At 37.2% G+C, this 22,223-nt stretch overlaps 1 protein-coding gene across 3 annotated transcripts in view; it reads right to left on the bottom strand.

The window, feature by feature from the left end:
- CRISPLD1 (cysteine-rich secretory protein LCCL domain containing 1) overlaps positions 1-22,223 on the bottom strand; it is a 41,891-nt gene that overhangs the window by 4,627 nt on the left and 15,041 nt on the right. For 2 of the 3 annotated variants that reach the window (XM_014951931.1, XM_014951933.1), the window contains 11 exons: positions 14,550-14,668; positions 14,284-14,416; positions 13,460-13,575; positions 12,469-12,569; positions 11,203-11,382; positions 11,049-11,109; positions 10,856-10,922; positions 10,081-10,211; positions 6,771-6,814; positions 6,586-6,658; positions 4,914-4,989 (listed from right to left, as the gene is read on the bottom strand). In XM_014951931.1, coding sequence (XP_014807417.1) covers positions 4,914-4,989; positions 6,586-6,658; positions 6,771-6,814; positions 10,081-10,211; positions 10,856-10,922; positions 11,049-11,109; positions 11,203-11,382; positions 12,469-12,569; positions 13,460-13,575; positions 14,284-14,416; positions 14,550-14,668 — 1,101 coding nt within the window. Of the gene's footprint in view, positions 1-3,850; positions 3,887-4,913; positions 4,990-6,585; positions 6,659-6,770; positions 6,815-10,080; positions 10,212-10,855; positions 10,923-11,048; positions 11,110-11,202; positions 11,383-12,468; positions 12,570-13,459; positions 13,576-14,283; positions 14,417-14,549; positions 14,669-22,223 lie in introns of those variants that run through there. The other variant, XM_014951932.1, reaches the window with a different exon arrangement.

Raw genomic sequence — 22,223 nt, 5'->3', positions numbered from 1 at the left:
TCTCTCCAAGGCTGCAAGGTTCTTGGTTCATCCTGAACAACCAGCAGTCGCTTTATTTTTAGGCTTACAGCATCCTTTATGTACTCATACTATGGGAGTAACTAAAGATCAGACTGTGCAATTTCATACACACAAGGGGAAAAATGGCCCCTGCAATACAGATTACAGCCTAAAGAAACAAAAGATGAATTTTACAAGCAATTAACTACAGTGAAAAAGCAGAACACTATTAATTACTAGTACTATAACACAGTAGCACCCTTGTTTTCGGTTCACATTCGAGATATTAAAAAAAGCCAGAGATACAATTGGGGAAAAGAAAGATCAAAGTTTGTCACCTCTGTGACAGTAACCAAAAGGCTAAGCTTTGTGTACATCATTAGGTAGGCAGATACCTTCAGAAATACATTTGAAGGTAGCTGAGATACTGGCTGTTCCAACATAATTTGGAAGTTTCTGGTCAAGTGAAAAAGAAAGGAAAAGTCAACGGATGGAGATTTTGACAGAAGAGGCCTGACCACATGTGGGAAACTAATTCCAGTAAAGGAAGGGGTCACTGTTGGGGTTGGTACCACAACTGGTGATTGGATCAATGAAGTACGGCTGATGCACAACACCTTAAAGCTAAAGGCAAGATCCTTATATGGGAGATGTGAAAAAGGAGAGGTCAGAAGAATGGGGTTGATGAGGACAACTCAGAGCATATTTTCATAGGAAAAATAAACTGATATTCTGATGCTGCCTTCCAGGTGAAATTGTAGAATGAATGTGCACACTTTTTGAATGTATAATCAACTCAATGACTATTAATTCATAATTATGAACTAGCTTGTAAGAATAGCGATGAATAAATGCATATAGTTTTATCACTACATACAGAGTATAATTTTTTTGAGAAAGTACTAGCTGCTTTGAGCTTTCAAGAACTTCTCATTGGCTTGGCAACCTTCATCTAAATGGAATTAATTCCAGTACTGATGCCATGATATTTCCTATAGCTAATAATATGTCATCCCAACCACTCTTCCTTGACCTGTTAAGGTGAACCTCCTGTTAATTTAAGCAGAACGTGATTTCACACTCAGGTCTATCACAAATTTCAGCATATTATTGGTATTTTACATTAGCAGCCTTATGCTGAACGTGATTTCACACTCAGGTCTATCACAAGTATATTATTGGTATTTTACCAATATGCCACTTTCTGGAAGTCTTCATCAGAAATTTGGGGTTGTTTCTTTAATTTTGATGAACACATGCCAAAGGATATATAAAGCAGTATTTTTAAGTTAACATAAACATTTCATACAGCATTATATGAGCCTCCTTTATTGCTGTGCTGTTAAATCTCTGAAATTTGGTTGTATGGGACAGGTCATAGAATCTGAACACCAAGCTACCTCTTTTTTTTTCCTTCTTCAGCTACTCAGCAAAATACCAAACATCTACCACAGCATAGCAGTACTCTACAAAGGCATTTTAACCACCAGCCTCTGTCCCTCACCAGCACAGGACTATAGAACTATTTAATATTTATATGATATTGTTTCTATTTGACCACAGCAGAGAATTATGAATACTTCTGCACTAGTATTAGGGAAATATTTCCATATATGGTCACTGAAACAAAAATTCATATGGCCGAGGTCCTCAGCTGGTATGAAATTACACAACTCCACTGAATTCTTTAGATAAAAGGCATTTGTTGATCTCTTGTCTCCAAAAGGAGGTTCAGTTTTTTTTGTAGAATTGCTCAATCAACACCCGTAATGTAGAGTCACTACTGGTTGCCTACTGCGAAAACAACAGGATAAATATAAACCTTAATCTCTTTATAAATTCTTATAAGGCAACTGGAATGTGGTTAAGAACTTACACCATATACACATCTAAGGTGTGTCCATTAAAATAAAATTTTACCAAAAAAAATCTGCAAGTGAAAGAATTTTCAACTTAACTATTGTATTCTCTCTATGAAAATGTTTCTTATTTTGGTAACTTTATAATCCAGGGACTAACACAACACCAGTGGACAATCCCTGTATAGGCAGGTGCTGCAAAGAGCATCTCCAAGAGAGTTCAGACAATCCCATCATGCCTGACATGATTCAATTCTTGGGAAGGTTTTCATTTAATTTCACAAATGGGGTCATATAGAAAAGTGCTTTACAAACACAGGTATCGTTAAAAATGCTTGTCAACATGACACGATTCTGAAATTCCATAAATAAGACTCAAAAAGTTTTAGCCAAAATTGATTAAGCAAAGTTGTGAGGTGGAACCAACTCTTCAGCACAAGACAGGAGGAAATTTTCTTTTTTCCTGGTCTCCCAAGCAAGACAAAGCATTGGCGTGTGGGAACTCTTAGCAGCAGGGCCAGTGGGGACACAAAGGTGGCGATGAAGAATGAGTAATTTTTAGTTCTGTCTGCCAGGAACGACACATACTGTAGTTCTAATTCATACCATAATAGCTCTATTCAGAAAATAAACTTATTGTACCACAAGCTCAGAGTAAGAGATACTTTTCTTTCGAAGAGCTTGCAATCTACTTCAAGACAAGTCAAACAAAAGGAGATCAACCAAAAAAATAGGAGGTATAAAGCAGAGAGGTAGAATGTATAGAAATAGAAATAGAAACAGAAGGTTTAGAGAAGAGCATATTATGTGCAAACTCCTCACACAAATACGCTTGTAGATGCTTTCTATATGAGCCATAGATAGGATTTATCTGCCACAGACAGACAATAGCTCACAGAGTGGAAGAATGGAGGGTGAAACAATAGAGGGTTTTGTTTCAATCTGTGTAGGGGCAGTCATTGCAATGTCAAAGGAAAAAAGAATGGGAGGAAAAAAGGGTAAAAATTCCATGGGCCACTACTGACAAACCAAAGAACAACCTTTCCCAGGAACGGGGAGGAAAAGAAGTCACCATAAAACATGAAACAAGTTTAAGAATGAATGTCTGATCAGACCCAAGTCAGAAAAGGAAAGGTTTAACCAAATTCTCAGGAATACTACAAAAACGGTTCTGTAAACATATCTTTTTTGCATTAGTGACATCTATTAGTGTTACTTGCTTTTTTTTCTTAACATCTCTGCAAAATCTTCATTTTGTGAATACAAATGGCCTGATAAATAGGACAAACAGTCATGTGCATATATGTATATATTCACATACATCTATGCATTTTTAAAATAAAAGAATTGGCAGGAATGTCACAAAAACCCCATCTGTTTTGTGGAATCAACCAAGTAAATCATGGACTGCAATTTCAAATACATTTGCTGTGACAAGTGGCAAATGAATTCTCTGTATCTATGAACAGATCTGTCTGTGAATACATGAAAAACCACAAAAGAGGACACACTTATTAAACAGATTATTCTCTATAAATGCATCCCCTGAAACTAGTTTAGTGATATATTATAATGCACAAAATGTTCAATCATATTATTTAGTGAAATTTACAACAAAAAGTATCTTTAAAATAATTTAAACACTAGCAATAAAGGAACATTGTAGAAAATTGCATAATGTTAATATCATTGTCCATTGATGGGAACCTCTGTACAAATATAGGTAGGACACATCTCTCTAATGATGCCCTAGGACCCTTCTGTTGGAAATGGAGAGGAATAGACACCTCTATTAGGCCATTCTTCTCACGCTGTGCTAGACATTGAAAAAATCAAATAAATTCTGCTCTGCAGATGCCTACTTACTTCCTTTACCACTACACTGTATGTCCTACAAACTCCAATAAACATAACCTAGAACAGCACCTGAAAGCATTTGAAAATGATATGAAGACTCCCATCCCCTGGTTTCTTACCTGCATTTATGTCCATTTTTTTTCCTAAAAGCAGTGTGGCTGCACACATTTCTATACAATGGAGATGAATAATGAGATATTACATCTAAAATAATTTTAAAACATAACTCCCTGACCCTCTTATATACATGAAGGACCCAGATCCACATGCACAAATCAATTTATTCCCTGAACTGGAAGTACTTCTTGCACATGTAACACTGCTAAAGGCCAAGAGTGTTTTCAGGATGAGTTACTTCTTAGTTAGCTTCAAAGTAATGATGAATAAATTTTTGCATATTACTTTCACACATTTCAAAGTGCTGGAAAGGAGTGAAAATCACCATCTGACCCAGCTGGTCGCTGTACTATTCCTTAGGACAGCTAACATGTAGCTAAAACATAGAGTTTACTGGCAAAAATGTGAACTGCTCTCTCTGTCACTACATCCCTTCTCCACAGGGAGAGGATAAAGGAGTGGCATAAAAAAAAAGATTCTGTTCATTCTTTCTGCCTACTTCAGAACTAAATATGATGTAGAAAAGACAGGAAAAAAGATTTTACTAGGAAACAGAACGACAAAAAAAATACAGTATCAGTCTGTTAAAATAATATGAAAATGTGAGATACTCTATACAAATATATCAAAATTCTGCTGCAGATATTTAGCTACCTACACAGGTAAGAAATATCCAAAATAATAAGACTGTGAACACTTAAATTCAGAATAATTTTTTTTGTTAGTTTAATCTGACAGAAGTTATGGTGGCATCAGGGTCTGGGGAGCAAGGGTTTAAATTAGTAAGATGCTCCCAACACTGGATAAATCTCTGGGAATTTTGTTTAAAAAATGAAAATATGGGTCCAGAGACTACTGAAGTCTACACTGAGCTTTTGAATAACTTTCCATATCTTTAGCAGCTGAGTACTACTAACTTAAATGGGAGCTTCTGAAAAAGAACTTTTGAAATGATTGTGTAAAAAATCAGCATGTGGAGTAAAACTGGAAATCTGTACTATATCTTATTGTCTTTACATTATAGCTTTTAATAAGATTTTATACTTCATTCTATAATGCAATGGAAATCACTATACTTACATCAGAATAAATCCGTGTTCCAATTACCCGAGCGTAGTGGGGATTTGCCTGCATACAATTGCGAGGACAATACACCCTGAAATAACAAAAATAAACCACACACAGTTAGGAAGAATGATATCAGAGTATTGCTGTATCATAGTCAACATTGGCATTATTGAGTATAAATCACTAATTTGATGATGCAGACATGTGGGTCCACACTGATACTAAAAAGAGAGTTGGCTTTCGAGGTTTTGACGATATGGGTAGCATCGCTGATTGAGTTGTGATTCTGAATCACAGAATCACAGAATGGTATGAGGTTGGAAGGGACCTCTGGAGATCACCCAGTCCAACCCCCAGCCAGAGCAGGGTCACCCAGAGCAGGTCCCACAGGAACACGTCCAGGTGGGTTTGAATGTCTCCAGAGGAGACTCCACCACCTCTCTGGGCAGCCTCTTCCAGGGCTCTGCCCTCCTCACAGGAAAGAAGTTTCTCCTCATGTTTAGGTGGAACTTCCCATGTTCCAGTTCCTGTCTGTTGCCCCTTGTGTTGTCACTGGGCACCACTGAGAAGAGCCTGACCCTTCCTGACACCCAGCACCACTGAGAAGAGCCTGACCCTATCTTCCTGACACTTGCCCTTTAGATATTAATCAGCATTGATGAGGTCCGCTCTCAGTCTTCTCTTCTCCAGGCTGAACAGCCCCAGGTCTCTCAGCCTTTCTCTTAATGAACCTGGTGTTAGTTTTTAGTTCTTAATAATGAAGAAAAAAGGAAAAAGATAGAAGGATGAGACTGCACCCATCCATTTCCACATTCCACTCCCTCGCTTCCTTCTCCACCTCTTCCAGCCAGAAAGCCAGGATTCGGAGCCAAACACCAAACAAGTCCACGGACCCAAGTGCTACATGAGGGATGTTTTCCCAGCAGTTCTGGCTTTGTACTTGCTTCCTGCGCTGGCGGGAGGATTGCTGTGAAAGTCATCCCGCGGATCCCTCCGGCTTAGCTTGCAGTAAATCACGCCACAGAGTATTTACCTTTGACTCATCTATGGTTTTAAGAACTGTTATTGATTTCCTTCCTCAAAATACCGCGGGCACAGGCTCCTTTCGAGGAGTTAAAACGTAGGCTTCAAAGAAATGGCACATGTATTTAAAGCTTTTAACTGACCTGCAGCCCACACCTTACCTTAACAATATACACATTAGGGTTTTTTGCAAACATAATGGCTCGCTCTGTCCTCTAAAGGTCCCAAGCAAGTTTATACCTTCTATGATAAATATCTGCATCGCATCCTTTTATGGTATATGTTTTACAGGCAAGTAAAATGAATTAAATTGTGTTTTGCCCAAGGTGCATAGATTTAATAGCAGACAATGAAAAAGAAAAATGCTTCTTTCTTCCCAGTCTTTAGTGTAACCAACAGCGATTTTGTTAAGATTTCCCAAGGAACCAAAGAAAGATCTTTATGGGCAAAAGAAAGTGAGATTCTCCTAATGAAAAAGCTTGTATATTATCTTTACCTGCCCAGCCTTCTGCTTAGACTAGAGACTAAAATACCACTAAAACATTTCTGCTTTCACCTTTGCAGCTCTCGTTGTCACCTTTATCAATTATAACTATAGATAATTAGTAACTGGCAGAAAATAAGGCAGAACTTTGAATTAATAAGACTGAAATAATTTTACCTTGGACAGTGTGAGGCCGGTTTTTGAAATGGGCACAATTGTTCCACTGTTGTTTCACAGGTGATAGCTTGAACTGATTAAAGTAAAGCAGGAAACAATAAATGTGTGCAATTTAAAAAAAAAAAAAAAAAAGAACAAAACAATAATTCAAAGTAGTACCGAGTTTATAAGAAAAAAATGCTAACCTGTTACTTTAGAGACAGTGAAGGAATTAGCAGATTGGTATTTTCTGAAAAAGAAATAATAATAACAGTCAGTAAATAACATCTGTCCGTGATTTCTTCTTAGCTAGGAGAAGTTTTGTCAGAGAATCTAGAAATATATATGGGAAATTGTCCCCAGTCAATTCTTACTCACTGCACCCTCTCTCCCCAGTTGTGAATCTATTTGTTGCAATGACACGTTTACTTTGTACTCCCAGCAAACCTCTTTAAGAACCAGGAATGCATGTTAAAATCTCTCAGAAATTTAATTTGCTAAGAGAATAAATGTGTTAGGAACAAATTATGCATCGCTTCTGTCCCTCCAAATGTCTCAACCAAAAATCTGTGGCTGGGAATTTCTCGGAAGCATCCATCTACCAGAGGAGATCATTTACTTCCCTCCAAAGGTTCATCCCTACAAACAGCTCCAGAACTGAAAAGAGTTGCTCCTCACTGCCTTTTTTTAAAAAAAAAATAAAAATTAAATTTTACTTTTGGATCTTGTGCTGATGTTAAATGATCATCAGTATCACCATAAATCCAGTGCAACAGGTAGCAGTCTGTTCTTCTCAGTAATTGTATGGTACCCAGATGGACCCCTTTCCTGCTCTTATATAAAGTGAGATATATGCAGTCTGCTGTTATATGACAACTGATAATCACTTCTGGTTTACTCCTCTATCTCCCATTTTACTCCTATTTTAACTCAGTGGACAGGCCTCTGATTTCAATATTTTTCATCTGTAACAAAAAAGCTGATTATGTTTTTTGGCACCGAGAAGGTTATTTACTATTTTTTTTTAAAAAAAGAAGGAAATTATTGGAAATGGAAATTTTGATCAAATTACTCCAGGGAGCTCCACAGCACTGTAACTGGTATTCTGAAACTGTTTGCTTACATTCGTTTATTTAGTTGTACGGCCCACAAGTTTCACATTTCCCCATTTATTGGATTTCAGTTTGCTTTCACTGAGTTAGCTCATACTTCTGTTGCCCTAATTGTCAAACACTGATGTGGGAATAGCTCATTGCATTCTGTTGTTGATTAGCTCGCTGAGATATTGTTAAAAATGGTGTCTTATGCTACAAAAATGAAAAAATTGATAAAACATCTGTATTAGCAATTCTGATTATAAATCAAAGGAGCTGAATAGAAAGTTTGCTGTATGAATTTTTGCTGTATGTTTATAGACTGACTTACGAAGCTGATGCCTGACCTCAATATTTTGTAAATTCACTCTAAAAGGTGATGTTCTAAATACTATAATACACGTTAATGAAGACTTATGTCACCTGTGCACACACATAACATCAGGAGTTTCCTGAAATATATTTGTAGATAGCAAGGTATAGATTTGGTCCTTTAACAGTCTTTTATCTATAAGGCATCTAAATTTTTAGTGGATCACATGGTTTAGTGATGGTTTATATCGGAACTATGTTGATGGTTGGACTAGATGATGTTAAAGGTCCCTTCCAACCCAGGCAATTCTGTGATTCTGTGATTCTAAATTTTTTTCACAACATCTGAATCACAAAACCGAAAAGTTCTGTTCAGCAACAATACAATTATCCATGGCTACAGTAAACAAGCCCAAGTGTTAATACTTGACTCCGAGCTCCAATTCTCAGAGAACATGTGCTAAACACAGTCAGTTTTGTACAGTTTTGTCTCGGGTGGCACAGAAGCACAGAGATTTCTAGTGATGGGAAATCAATTCCTTCAGATTTGAAGATTTTCTACAGTTAACTATTCCTCCATTGGTAAGAAAGCTGGCTAATACATTAGCGTTGATATAATTAAGATTTGCTTCTCTCTTTGTCTCAAAGTGTTTTAAAAAGAGATATTTGCCTGTATATTCATTTTTAGGGGTGGTAACGTAAACAAAAGTCAGATCATTGGACAACCTATAGAAACAGATTGATGTCGATGCCATAAGTGTCCAAATTATATATAGGCCATCAAATTTAGTCTGCTTGGTTGGTATTTCTTCCTATCCTGGATTTGGTAAATCTGTTGAAGAGAGACACTGCACCAGGCATCAGCATATGTGCCATCAGTTTGCACAGCACAAAGTGAGGGCAGAGCCTCGAACTATTATCTCCTCACTCTTGGGTTCACACCTGAGCCAAATATAGCATTCAGCAAAATTATATTTTTTTCAATTTGATATAACTCATACATTACTACTACTACATGTGTACTAACTGTAGGGCAGAGCCTCGAACTATTATCTCCTCACCCTTGGGTCACACCTGAGTCAAATATAGCAGTCAGCAAAATTATATTTTTTTCAGTTTGATATAACTCACACATTACTACTTCTACTTGTGTACTAACTGAAGACAGAAATGAGGATGAGTAGGAACAGTTTTAAACTGAGATTTAAATGATATGTGGGGAAGAACTTCTTTGCTGTGAGGGTGGTGAGACACTGGAAGAGGTTGCCCAGAGAAGCTGTGGCTGCCCCATCCCTGGAGGGGTTCAAGACCAGGCTGGATGGGGCTTGGAGCAACCTGGTCTGGTGGGAGGTGTCCCTGCCCAGGGCAGGGGGGTGGAACTGGATGATCTTTGAGGTCCCTTCCAACCCAAACCATTCTATGATTCTATGATATGGACAGCAATGTAAAACTCTGCAAAATACATTAATAGATAGCAAAGGGTAATCTGCAAGTACTAATAATATCTTAGATTCAAACATACATTGTCCCATCATTGGATAAATGATGGAAACATATAGAAACATCCACGTATTCTCCAATTTTACGCACTGTTTTTCTGCTTTTCCCTCTAGAACGTCAACAAGTATCTGGGTCTGTTTTCACGCACTAGCCTTAGGACGAGCCCCTGAACAGAGTTTACCTCCAAATGAAGCTTCCACAATACACAACACCATTCCACCACTGGCCAATGCAGAAATTGTGCAACATACTGGCACAAAATATCACATGTAAATTCTGGAATTGTGATGTAACTATCAAACTTCGAGGAAGAGGTGTATTTTCTACTTGGTTCATATACACAGCCCAAGAGGGTCACTTCCAAATACCAACTTGTAAGAATATTCACCTTGTTTCACATCATTATTGTGTCACTTTTCTGTCTACTATTAAACACTGGCTAAAGTTTCATAATGGGTACAATACTTCTATATCCACATGCCTTTTTATGGTATTTTCATATGCTTTATGATAAGTATGTACAAAATGTTGTTAATGTGATATATTTGGATGACATAAGAAGAAATTGGTGAAAAACTTTCCATGCATTTTTAATTTTAAGAAAACTTACCCAATTGACTGAACGCCATTTCTATAGGACTTGATAAAGTAATTTTTCCTTCCTTGCCTGGTGACATCAACCCAACCACCTTCATTGTCTAGGACGCCATAATGTATGGCAGCTTTACAAATACTGGATTGCTGAAAAACAGAGCAGGAAAAGCACTTCCAGGTCAGACAAAGCCACTATTTTCCATTGCAATTTAATAGTGAAAAAAACCCCACCTCAAACAAGGCTTAATTACAACGTGTCATTAAAAACTCAGTAGATAGTCTATTAAGTTTAATGTGGTCTACGTAGGCGTTATTTCAGTAGGAAAAAACCACTATTTTGCCTTACTCAAACTACTCATTTACAGTATACTTGTTCACAGAAGCTCCTATTTCCTATATTGTTTTTCAGTTCCACAGAGTAAATTATCTATTTTCAGGTGGTATTAAGCTTACACAAGTAGATCTATCTTAACAAAACAATTTGTATGAGTGTACTCACAAATTGCTGTATTTATCCTCGCACCCTCAAATATTGACACATAAATATGTGGACACAAAAGCTCCTGTGCACATGTGAGAAGTATGAAGTGCATTGGCACATTCCATGCAGAACTGCAGATGCAAACTTAGACCCTCTGATGCTACCTTAAACATTTAGAGTAGGCTTTTATTTTTGGTGAATGTTGATTTCTTCAAAATCCATTTTTAATATGATTTTAACTAATATTCCACCAGAGAAGACCTTTCACTAAACGTTCTACTGGTACAAAATCTAATGGAAAAATATTTACCATTTCATAATGCACACTTCCAATAACTTTGGCTTTGCTATCCAAACAGCCAGCAGGGCATTCATACCTAAGAAAACAAAACACAACTTGGTCTTAAATCCTGGGATTACAAAACACGGAAAATATTGCAGCTCGCATTCGAAAATAGCCTTTTAGAGTAATCTCAGAATGACAACTGTAAAATTTACCGTACCTATTGCAAGTTGTTCCTTTGCACTGATCTCTTAGCCTTACTTCACATGAAACAATCTGAGCTAAAACAAGCAAAAAGCAATTTCATTGCAAGGAATTTGATACTACGCAATTCAAATTTGTTGACCGCTTGGCAAATCAGGTGAATTCCTTACACATTTGCTGCGTGCTTATTACTTCATTTTTCTCACTGTCATCCATGCCTGTGGAGCCTGGAGGTGGATGAGTTCTTGGCCGGCTTTGCGCTGTTGTGTCCTGGGCTTTGGATCGCTGCCGTTCAATCTCATTGGTTTCCTCTTCTGGTTCATGGGGAGAATAAGGCCTTTCTGAATCCTCTGTTTCAGAAAACGGGGAAAAAAAAGATTTTCTCAGGAAAAAAAGTTCAGTGTTTGTTGAATATAAATCCTTTACCATGTTTTGGTAACATGGCTTTGTTACCGTAAAATTGTGGATGAATATAAGCAAGAACACAAGGAAAACTCCACTGCTTCATAAAATGAAGATTAATAGCACATCTCAAGTGTGTTTCCAATGCTGACAAAACATATATTTTTATTCTAGCATGGGTAGCAGAATTGAGGTATGAAAATGCTCTCAACACTCCTGTTTTAGTGTCTTATTGCCATCAGAAAACCAACAGAAGATGACATTTCTATTACACATTGGAAGAGTTTTACCAAGTTCATAGATAAAGAAGCTGCTTTCATAAAAACATGCACCTGAAAACAAAGCCCTTCTATTCCTACATAATGAAAATAATTTTGAAATACTCATCACTACATCTATATTTCCTACTTAAGCAAGAACCATAAGGAAGGTGTTTGGGTACACTCGTGCAATTTTATGCTCCATATGAACTTTAAAAAGTTATTAACAACAACTGCTACATTACTTGTACGCTGAGTAGAACAAAACAAAATAGCAGCTTCATAACATGCTGTGTTTCAATACTATAAAATATGAATGGCAGCATGAAAATTTTAAGAAGTTAACAACCATCCCAGCTGACACTTTACTTAAGTGCTAAATGTCTTCTAGTCTTGTTCTTGACTTTTTTACAGTACTGCACGTGGCTATGTCACTGAGATAACATTTACCTATAAACAAATGACTGGAAAGCCTTCTGCTATAATTAGAGAAAGGCATACAAATAGCACACGGTGACAGTCTACAGCTTTCAGTACTAAAAGCCCTCAAAAAAAGCACTTAAATCAGCAGGAGTTCCTGGTGAGGAGTCACCTGGGGAGGCTTGGCCTCCCCTGATCTCATCCATCGTAAAGTGGGCTCCTACCTATGTAGTTTTTGAGGCATATGCATAATATATTCTATTCCACTACATTAAAGCACAATGAGGAAAGAAAGCAAAAGAAAGGTTACATCTCTCTGCCCATTTATAGTTGTACTGTTGAAATAGTACATACCTCTGTAACAAAGGTTTTCTCTGCAACCTCCTCCAAAACTGGGGGGACATGCGGAACAAGGGCGCCCAGGTTTATAAGGAGCATGACCCCACCAGTTACCCCTTTAAACCAAAAAAAAAAAATACTAAATTAGCAAAAAATGCCTTAATAAATCAAGATGGTAACATTAAACAGCATGTAATATGTGCGCAAATAACTGATAAATGCCAGCAGACACCTAGATCATAACATTGTTTTGATATTTCCAAGTAAGAAGTGATAGGATGAGAGGAAATGGCCTCAAATTGTGCCAGGAGAAGTTTAGACTGGATATGAGGAAAAATTTATTTATTGCAAGGTTTATTAAGCATTGGAAGAGGCTGCCCAGGGAAGTGGTGGAGTCACCATCCCCGGAGGTATTTAAAAGCCGGGTAGACGTGGTGTTGAGGGACATGGTTTAGTGGTGAACTTGGCAGTGCTGGGTTAATAGTTGGACTTGATGATCTTAAAGGTCTTTTCTAACCTAAACCATTCTACGATTCCAGACCATATGCACAAGAAATAACTGAAAAGTCCATGAAGAAAAAACTTTAGTGCTGTTTAAGTTCTTTTTAGATTGACAAAGCACTGTAAGACTAATTCCATCGATTACAGGGGAGCAGGCTCCACTCTCCTAAATAGCATATCCTACAGATTTTGAACTTAACCATGATACATGGTTACATGACACACATTCGTTAAAGTCACTATGGAGAGATCCATTTATTTTTCAGACAAATATCACTACAACAAAGATCTCTGATGTTGTATGCTAAAATACAGGCAAGAGAACCGAAGCTCTAGAAAATCACAAGGGTATTCATGCCACCAAAGGCTGCCCTGGGAACAATGCTCTACTTTGTAACACTACAAAAACCAGAAAAATCAGACTGATTTCCTTTCAGGTTATTTCCTGGATTATTATAAAGTATTTTTCCCCCCTCAAGATATTTTTGGGAGTCAGCCTACTTACTTAGGAGAATAATTGCATACAAGATAGACAGCTTTTGGCCAAATCTGTCCCCAGATGTTCATGTTATGACACAAATTAATTGCACAACCGATTCTGCTACTTGTAGCCCAAACAACCTGTGGAAAATGAAAGAGAAAGACGTGAAAATCAAAGTTGATTAACATAAAGTCAAAACTGTCTCCAAACTTTACCATACAAAACCCAAATCACAAAAGTGATGTTATAATCCCCTCTGTTATAAATGGGTTGAAGACACCTAATTACAACTGCCAAAAGGCCATTTGGTTATATCCTTAGTAGAAAGAAACGCTTTACTTTGATAGAAAAGATATGGGTCTCGTTTTATATGAATGATCTAAGTACGTATTTGAAACTATAGCAAAATATTTACAACACATGACCTGAAGAACTGATTTTTGAAATTAAAATTAATAGATAGTCATGAGTAATGATCTAAGTACGTATTTGAAACTATAGCAAAATATTTACAACACATGACCTGAAGAACTGATTTTTGAAATTAAAATTAATAGAAGAAGTTATAAAGAAGTAATAAAATTAATGGAAGAAGTTAGATTCCCATGCCCTGGGTTCTCAGCACAACCTAAGGACCCAGAGGGGTTTAGCTTAGTTAGACTGAAAGAACAGATATTTGTCAGCAGTGAAAGCAGATAACATAAACCATAAACTATTCACAAAAAAAACCTCATACACCAAAAAGACTCAAGTCACAGATTTTGAATTCATATGTCATACAGCACCCTAACTGGAGGTCTTGCCCACCCTTTTCCATAGATGACAAAATCCCAAACCCACCCACATACCTGTGTGTAATGTGTACAAACAGGACCAGAGCATTTGTAAGGACAATAGGGGTTGCACTCGTGAGGATGGGGATAGGTGAAGTCTCTCACTTCATCATACCACGCTTGGACATGAAACGTTGGAGGTCTGTACCTATGAAAGCCAGCAGCAGTCTATTAGATCATTCAAAAGTTGTAGCTTCCATCATTCTTCCTTTAAGTGATAAGCAAATTTCGTTTGGTTTTTAAAAAAAAATAATGTAGACTATTAAAACATCTCCAACTACCTTCCCCAGTGTGCCCCCAAATTCTGCCCGATGGATGGAAGAAGGTTGGCAGGCCCATGCTCCCACAGACAGGTTTCAGCCCACGCCTCTGCAGATCTCTCCAGTTCGGTGTCCCACGTCTGAAATTTGAAAAAAGAAAAAAAAAAAGATACCCATTCAGTATATCTAAGTATATCTTAGACTTTAAAAAAAAAAAAAAAAAAGATTTTGCCCATTTTTAAAGCTTCTGTTACCAGGTCAGAAGACTGAAGAAAAAAGTGAGGCTTGAGAATTGTAGGCCCCATTTGTGTTACATAAGAAAAAAACCAATGTTTTCACCAAAAGGAAAAAAAAAGTAAAAGTTTTAATCCCCACACAGCAGTCCCTTCAGAAGGCATGTGCAGCCACGCTGCCATGAATAAAAGACAAATATGAAACTGAAAGACTTAGTTCAACTTTCCAAGCTAAATTAAGTGCATTTTCTGCCTTGTGAGATTTCTTTTTAGCAACAGGCACTTTTCTTAGCCAAAAGGGTATTATCCAAACCCACTTTCAGCATAAGGCTTTATTTCCTCTAAACCAATAGTTTATTTGAAATGAAAGTGATTTTCTCTTCCTTTTCTATAATCAGCTTTTGTTGAAATAATACGCAGCTCAAACACAAAATAATATGAAAACTCGAGTAAGGTGGTCACTTGTTGGTTTTACGGCTAGGATGCTAAAAAAAGGAGGCAATCATGTTAGAAGAATGCTTAGAAAAAGTTAAAGATTCTGAAATATTGTTCATCATAGTTTTCTATCCTTATGTTTCATTCTTTAAGGGCCATGGAAGAATGGGCGTGTAGCTGAAAGGTAAATACAAAGTTTCTTTCTTTCAAAAGCACACTAAAACCTACTCTTCTTGAAATTAACTATATCATACGGTGTCTGCATAGGTTTTACAGTGTTAAGCTGGGGTTTCCTCAAAATGGTCCCTCTTATGCAGTGTCCACACCACTGCTTGACATCTTAAATCTCCCAATAGCTGCAGAAGTAGTTTCCAGGTTAGGAACTGAAATATTTCCAGGAAGAAAACACATTTCTTGGTAAATGCTCAATTATTTCATCCAAAGTTCCTTAGAGTGACACTGTGTTATCTTAAAAAACAGTAATTCAGTATTTCGCATACGGTGTCTGCATAGGTTTTACAGCGTTAAGCTGGGGTTTCCTCAAAGTGGTCCCTCTTATGCAGTGTCCACACCACTGCTTGACCTCTTAAATCTCCCGATAGCTGCAGAAGTAGTTTCCAGGTTAGGAACTGAAATATTTCCAGGAAGGAAACAAATTTCTTGGTAGATGCTCAATTATTTCATCCAAAGTTCCAACTAAGTGTCTTAGAGTGACACTGTGTTATCTAAAAAACAGTAATTCAGTATTTCCAAACTCATATTCCCATGCAGACACTGCAGATCATGTCTACAATTTTTTGGCACAAATTAAAGGTTAAAAACTCCTTAACACAGGCAAAGAACACAGAAATATAAGAGAGAAATACCATGTGCTAGAACTGTATTTTTCTATGGATTTTGATATGCAGTTTTCACCTCATTAATCAGATACTCAGTAAAAACAAATATGCCCTTGGTTATGCAAACCCATCATTATGTAAAGACTTTAATGTCACCTAGTTTAATCCTAGAATATCTGTTCTTGGTTGTCTTCTCAGAAGTCTCTAATGCACAGAATTCCATTTCCTCTGTTATTAATATTATCAGCAAATAGGAAATTTAAAGGGAACATTTTGACATCCAAAAATGCAACATTTACTTTGGCAGAATGACTCTAACTGTATAATAATGACAGAATAAAGCTTTCAACCCACACATGGATACAAAACCAGACTTCAGGAAACAGTAGGAATTTTCTATTCACCTTACTGGGCCCGCATTTCAATGTCATAAACCGTAACATTATTTAATCCTCAGCCATAGCACTATTTAATCTTCATAAGAAAATATTCCAATCTTAAGTAAAAAAGGTTTATATGATAGTTTGTATAAATCTTTTCCTCTTCCTTTTCCTTGTCACACCATCATAAATATTTCTTCCTATAGTACCCATTGTAAGAAACATAACAATTAATACACTTCTTTCACATACATATTTTTTTCTTATCAGTTCTAGTACAATTGCTTCATCATTTTACAATGGAATCAAGAGATTGCAACATTTTAAAACAAATGCTACAATATATTCTCTTGTAAAGCATCCCTCTGCATTTTCAGCTGAAACCAGCAGTCATGGATAAAGGAATTGTACTCTTGTTGTAGGTTTGGTTTTTTCTCCACACAAGTTTCAAAATCTTTTGTGCAGCTATTTTAACTGAAATAATAATTTTTTGGAAAATCAGAGCTTAGTCAATAGCAACTGCTGGAATCAGTTCCTCAAAGTAGTTATCTTTAATAAGATTTTCTGTTACAGACTGATGATAGCTATGCATGACAGAGCCATCCAGAGCTCTGCGAGAATAACCTTTTGATGAAAAACTAAAATTCATTGTTAATCCTCCTGACAAATGAACACGCACACCCCAAGGTATATATATCTCAATAATGAGGAGCTTGGGGTGATTGGATATTTTTGCTCATTGCAGAGTCATTCCTGACCCCAGAAAAGGTGTGTACACGAGCTCGAGAGCCAACTCCACTCTCCCCAAGAATGGGTTTCCGAGATTATCCGAGAGAGGACCCTACACAATTACTTAAGGGCAAGAGGTCCCAGTTTAAGGCTCATCGTAAGGTAAACACCCTATTTCTTTTTATGTTAGGGTTTAAATCTGTCCCATTGGTGCTTTTCAGGGTTTTATTTACTACTGTTTATGGTGAGACTCATCACAGAGTGCTTTCCTTGAAGCAGTTTCATTAGGATTCTCTGGAGGGCTCTAAGACGACGTTAACATCAGCCTTTCTTGGCCACTGTATTCCCACGTCAATCATAACGATGGGTCAAAAAAGACAGACCCCACAGAGTCATCAGTTCATCACATACATTACAGGGAAGGAAGGGAATTAAGTAATAGGGAGGTTAGAATTGAGTTAATCACAAATTTTGGCAGTTTCCATTGAAAAAATAAATAAGCAGAAGTTTAAAAACAGATTTTGTTTCAATTTAAATTTTTTAATTTTCCTTTCTCTCATCAAAAATTTAAAGTGTTGTAACTAGCATTAACATACTAGACAACTGTTGTTTATCACAGAAATAAGAAATCTATAAGATGTATACTCAGAAAGTAATTATTTAGCCATTATTTAGCCTAATGAGATATATAATTTTCATTACCACGATAAATTTTTATATAGAACATCTTTGCATTATTTATTCAGCTATCAGCTTTCCTTTAAAAACAGCTGTAGCAATCTAATCTTTGTAACACTGGAGAAACAATGATTTTTAAAACTTAAGTAATTCACATTTTACCTTTGTAAAATGTCTGTGATACGATCTCTGGGCGATTGTCTCACAAATCAGAATTTAAATACAAGCATATAAAGACAGGTATTTTTTACCTATGCTATAAAATTTCAAACCATACATTTAGTTCACTCATTAATTTTGATTTAAGTTTAATCATTAAAATTTTGATGAAAAGTAGTGAATAAAAAGTTTCATGATAAAAATAATTTGAAATCTGATTAAATAAATAGTTGGTGCTGTGTAAGGACTGAATTCGTCCAACTACTATGCTGAACCCACAGAATCACAGAATGATATGGGGTTGGAAGTGACCTCTGGAGATCTTCTAGACCAACCCCATCTCAGGGTAGGCTGATCAATCAACAGATAACCCCAACTTCAAAATGTTATGAGATATCTGGAATGAATCAGGTGCCAAAAACCCCCTGCATATAGATTTTGTGTTTGCAGCAAATTACACCCCATCTCTTACTTTTCTCCCTGATACGTGTCCCATGCAATAAAGCCACTCCACAACAGTCAGCTGGCCAGGAAATTCTCTGTGTGTGCCATAGAAGAAAAGAATCATTCATTTGTTTCTCAACCTTTTAACACATAAATCCCATAGATTTAGAGCCAGATATAAAAACTACCTGGCATGGATGTTGTACACACATAGTTGGTGTAGTTTATTGTCAGAAAACACTGCCTTTTATCTTGCCAGCCAACTTCTACAATGATCCATGGGTTTTTTTGTATAAGAAGGAGGTCATGGAGCAATACTGACCAGTAGATATGCAGTACAACTTAACATAGCTGCTTCTTCATCAAGCCTAAGTTTGAGTTTAAATGTGCTCAAATATACAGTGACTATAACTGTCAATGGAGCCAGTTATTTCAAAGCTATTTCAGGTATCTCAGTGCCAAATTGCAGTCCACAGCATGGAACACACCAAGAAGATTATCAAGATACAGCTTAATTTCTTCTTCATTTTCATTATTTAAGTGTTGTTTTAGAGGGTGATGGAGTACATCTCCAAATCATGACATATTCAGATGTAAAAAAATCTGTCAAGTGTAAATTGCACATTGAAAACAATCTCTTTAATTGCAGTGTTCATCGTCGAGCTGCCTCATTTCTTCATCAAAGCCACTGCTTCCTGAAGTGTCTGTAATACAAGGTAGAATTAAAATAAAACCTATCCTAAGTTACATCAATGTCCCAGTTCCAAAGAATTTCCTAGAGATCCAAGTCATTTTCTTGGTTGCCGGAGACTTTGAAAGGAAAAATGGAAATAGAACACCGATAACCTCCTAAAGTCAATTAAAAAAAAATATAGAAGGGATTTGAAGTCACAGTTACTTGTGTTTCCAACCCCTCCCAAGACAGAAGCGATATAACACAATTTCAAATCAATGTAGAAATGAAGAATTTTTTCTCAGTCTTCAGAATCCCTCTGATGATTTTTAATAAAAAAGGGGAAACTGATATCCTAATTTCCAATGGAATGTATATCTGACTAATCCAATATGCAAAAAATTTTGTGATGTCAATAACATCAGGAACAGATATGAAATTTCTGAAAACTAAGAAAAAGTCTTGTAAAAGAAATCTGACAGACTGCAATCCCATAGCACAGAGTAAATGAGCTTAAAGGTATTTTTAAAGGTCATTTCTACAGTTAAATGTAGTTGGAACTTAATTCAAAAGGTTTTCTGCTGCGTTGCCAACATGCCTAATCATTGCTTCAGAGACTGGATCCAGAACAGGGAGAAGGTGCTTTACATAAGTGATGCCACATTCATTTTTGTCCTTCTCTTCCAGTAGTTAGAACCAGAGATCCAAATTTCTTTCCGAAATTAATTATTCTGAGTGAAGTCATATAAAGAAGAACTGTGTTTGTTAATTCTAAGGACTAAAAGACTGTTAATTTTAAATTATTTTCATGCCAATCAAATCATATTAGCTCCAAATATAATGCATTTTATCATAGTTGTTCTGCGTTTGCTCATGTAGCAGGCTAAATTAAACAAACACATAAAATAATCTGTATAAAACCTACTTCCTTACTGGAATAATTCTTGTGCTCGTAATAGCATTCCCTTGTTTCACTTACACAATGGTAAGCTTTTGGCTTCAAGCAATGAAGCATCTCCATATATAAAGAAATATATACACATGTGTTTTCATGTTTTGTTTCATAAAAATCAAAAGGCTTTTGTTCTCCTGGTGTTCCCTCCCTCTTTAAAGCAGCGGGGAAAAAAAGCCAGGAAAGCAAAAGTACAAGGAAAGGTTTCCAAAAACACATAAAAATGTCCATTCAGAGAAAGTTACACAACTAAGAACTTCAAACAAATTTAGAACTAATTATGAATCTTTAAAATGCCACAGTGCTTGGCATTTTTAAAATAAAAGCTAGAATAGAAATGGAATAATATGTAGAGTCACAGCAACAGAGGTATTTTACATCCTACAAGAAGTAGGCTTTAATGAGAATGTCATTAGTGATATTAAAATCTTGGCGACTGAAACATATACTGAGCTGACAATAGTTCTGAGGCTTTAAACTTAATTAAAAAAATTCTTCCACAACATTCATCATCAGCAGCTGGTATTTTACAGATTTAAACTAAGGCCAGGTTTAAAACAACTTAACTCTTTGAAACAATTGGTACAGAAACAGTTCAACTGAAAACTCTGTACAGCTACAGGCAAGGGTCCTTCTGCTTGACGAAGTTCAACTTCCTTTAAGAAGTCTCACTTCAAGTTCCTTTGTCAAGGACATGCGTCTGACTGGCAATTCCTTGGAACTATGTGCGAGGTAATTCAACCTGTTTATCAAGAAAAAATATTGCTCACGCTGTTGGAAAACTACATGTGGTGAACCTTTTGGATAAGCGATCAGGACAGGAAGGACATGGGCCTTTTGGAGCGGGTCCACCACAAAGATGCTCCGAGGGATGGAGCCCCTCTGCTGTGTGGACAGGCTGAGAGAGTTGGGGGGTTCAGCCTGGAGAAGAGAAAGCTCCAGGGAGACCTTAGAGCCCCTTCCAGTCCCTCAAGGGGCTCCGGGAGAGATGGGGAGGGACTCTGGATCAGGGAGGGGAGCCATAGGATGAGGGGGAAAGGTTTTAAATCGGAAGAGGGGAGATTGAGATGAGATCTCGGGAAGAAATTCTTCACTGTGAGGGTGGTGAGAGCCTGGCCCAGGTTGCCCAGAGAAGCTGTGGTTCCCCCATCCCTGGAGGGGTTCAAGGCCAGGCTGGATGGGGCTTGGAGCAACCTGGTCTGGTGGGAGGTGTCCCTGCCCAGGGCAGGGGGTTGGAACTGGATGATCTTTAAGGTCCCTTCCAACCCAAACCATTCTATGATTCTATCATCAGGGTTGGCTTTCCACATTGAGATAGAGAGAGAGACACTGAACATACAATGACAGGAAATAATGAGTGATCGCCCTTTGAAACATGGAATTTCAGTCTGTGAAAACTTGATCCCATCACCTTACCTCTTTTCTATATTATACCCAGGCATAGAATCCTTCCTAATTTCAGCTTTCACAGATAACTATTTGTATCCAAGAAATGAATTTCTTTACAACAGCAGCCCTGCAAGGCTTTGACTTTATCTTGCAAGTCATTAGGCGTGTTTCTCCCGTGGCATAATTCATCCACACACAAAACCCCTTAGCCCAAGGCTCGGCGCTGCTCCAGACTTGATTTCATCATCTACTCTGCATAGTCCACCACTGACAAGATGGCATGGTCTATAACTCACACACTTCTGCTCTCCAAACCAGTACACCCACACAGTAAAACTGCAATTTCATACTTCTATTTGAGCCACTATGGAGAGCAGGAACATTGGTTAAACTTTCAGCCCCTGCAAGCATCCATTTCACAGTAAGATGAGAAAACATCTAGCTCTACATGCTTCAGCCTTGCAGTCTCAGTAGGGCTCTACACTTTAGTGTCTTCCTGTTTCAGCTTTGGAAAACAAGTTGCATATCATTTTAGTATCACAATTGCTTACATTATTTCTGCTGCATTTCTTAGAGTTTCTTAGATATACTGTCTAAGACACTCTCCTTCATGAAGCAGTCCGGAACTGATGCTGATCTGTTAGACCGGGTTGCAGCACCACCATGTCTGAACTCAAAGTGGATTAGGTTGTTGGTTTGTTGGGTTTTTTGAATTTTGATCAGGAATGTGCTTTTGGAATTAAACTCCTGTTCACTCCCACTTACTGCCTGGAGTGCAAACTGG

This window comes from Calidris pugnax, unplaced genomic scaffold (genome assembly GCF_001431845.1).
Source record: "Calidris pugnax isolate Ruff unplaced genomic scaffold, ASM143184v1 scaffold61, whole genome shotgun sequence".
In the NCBI taxonomy this organism is placed as follows: Eukaryota; Metazoa; Chordata; class Aves; order Charadriiformes; family Scolopacidae; genus Calidris; species Calidris pugnax.
The sequence above is the reverse complement of the archived record's forward strand: the minus strand, read 5'-3'. Positions and strand labels throughout refer to the sequence as shown.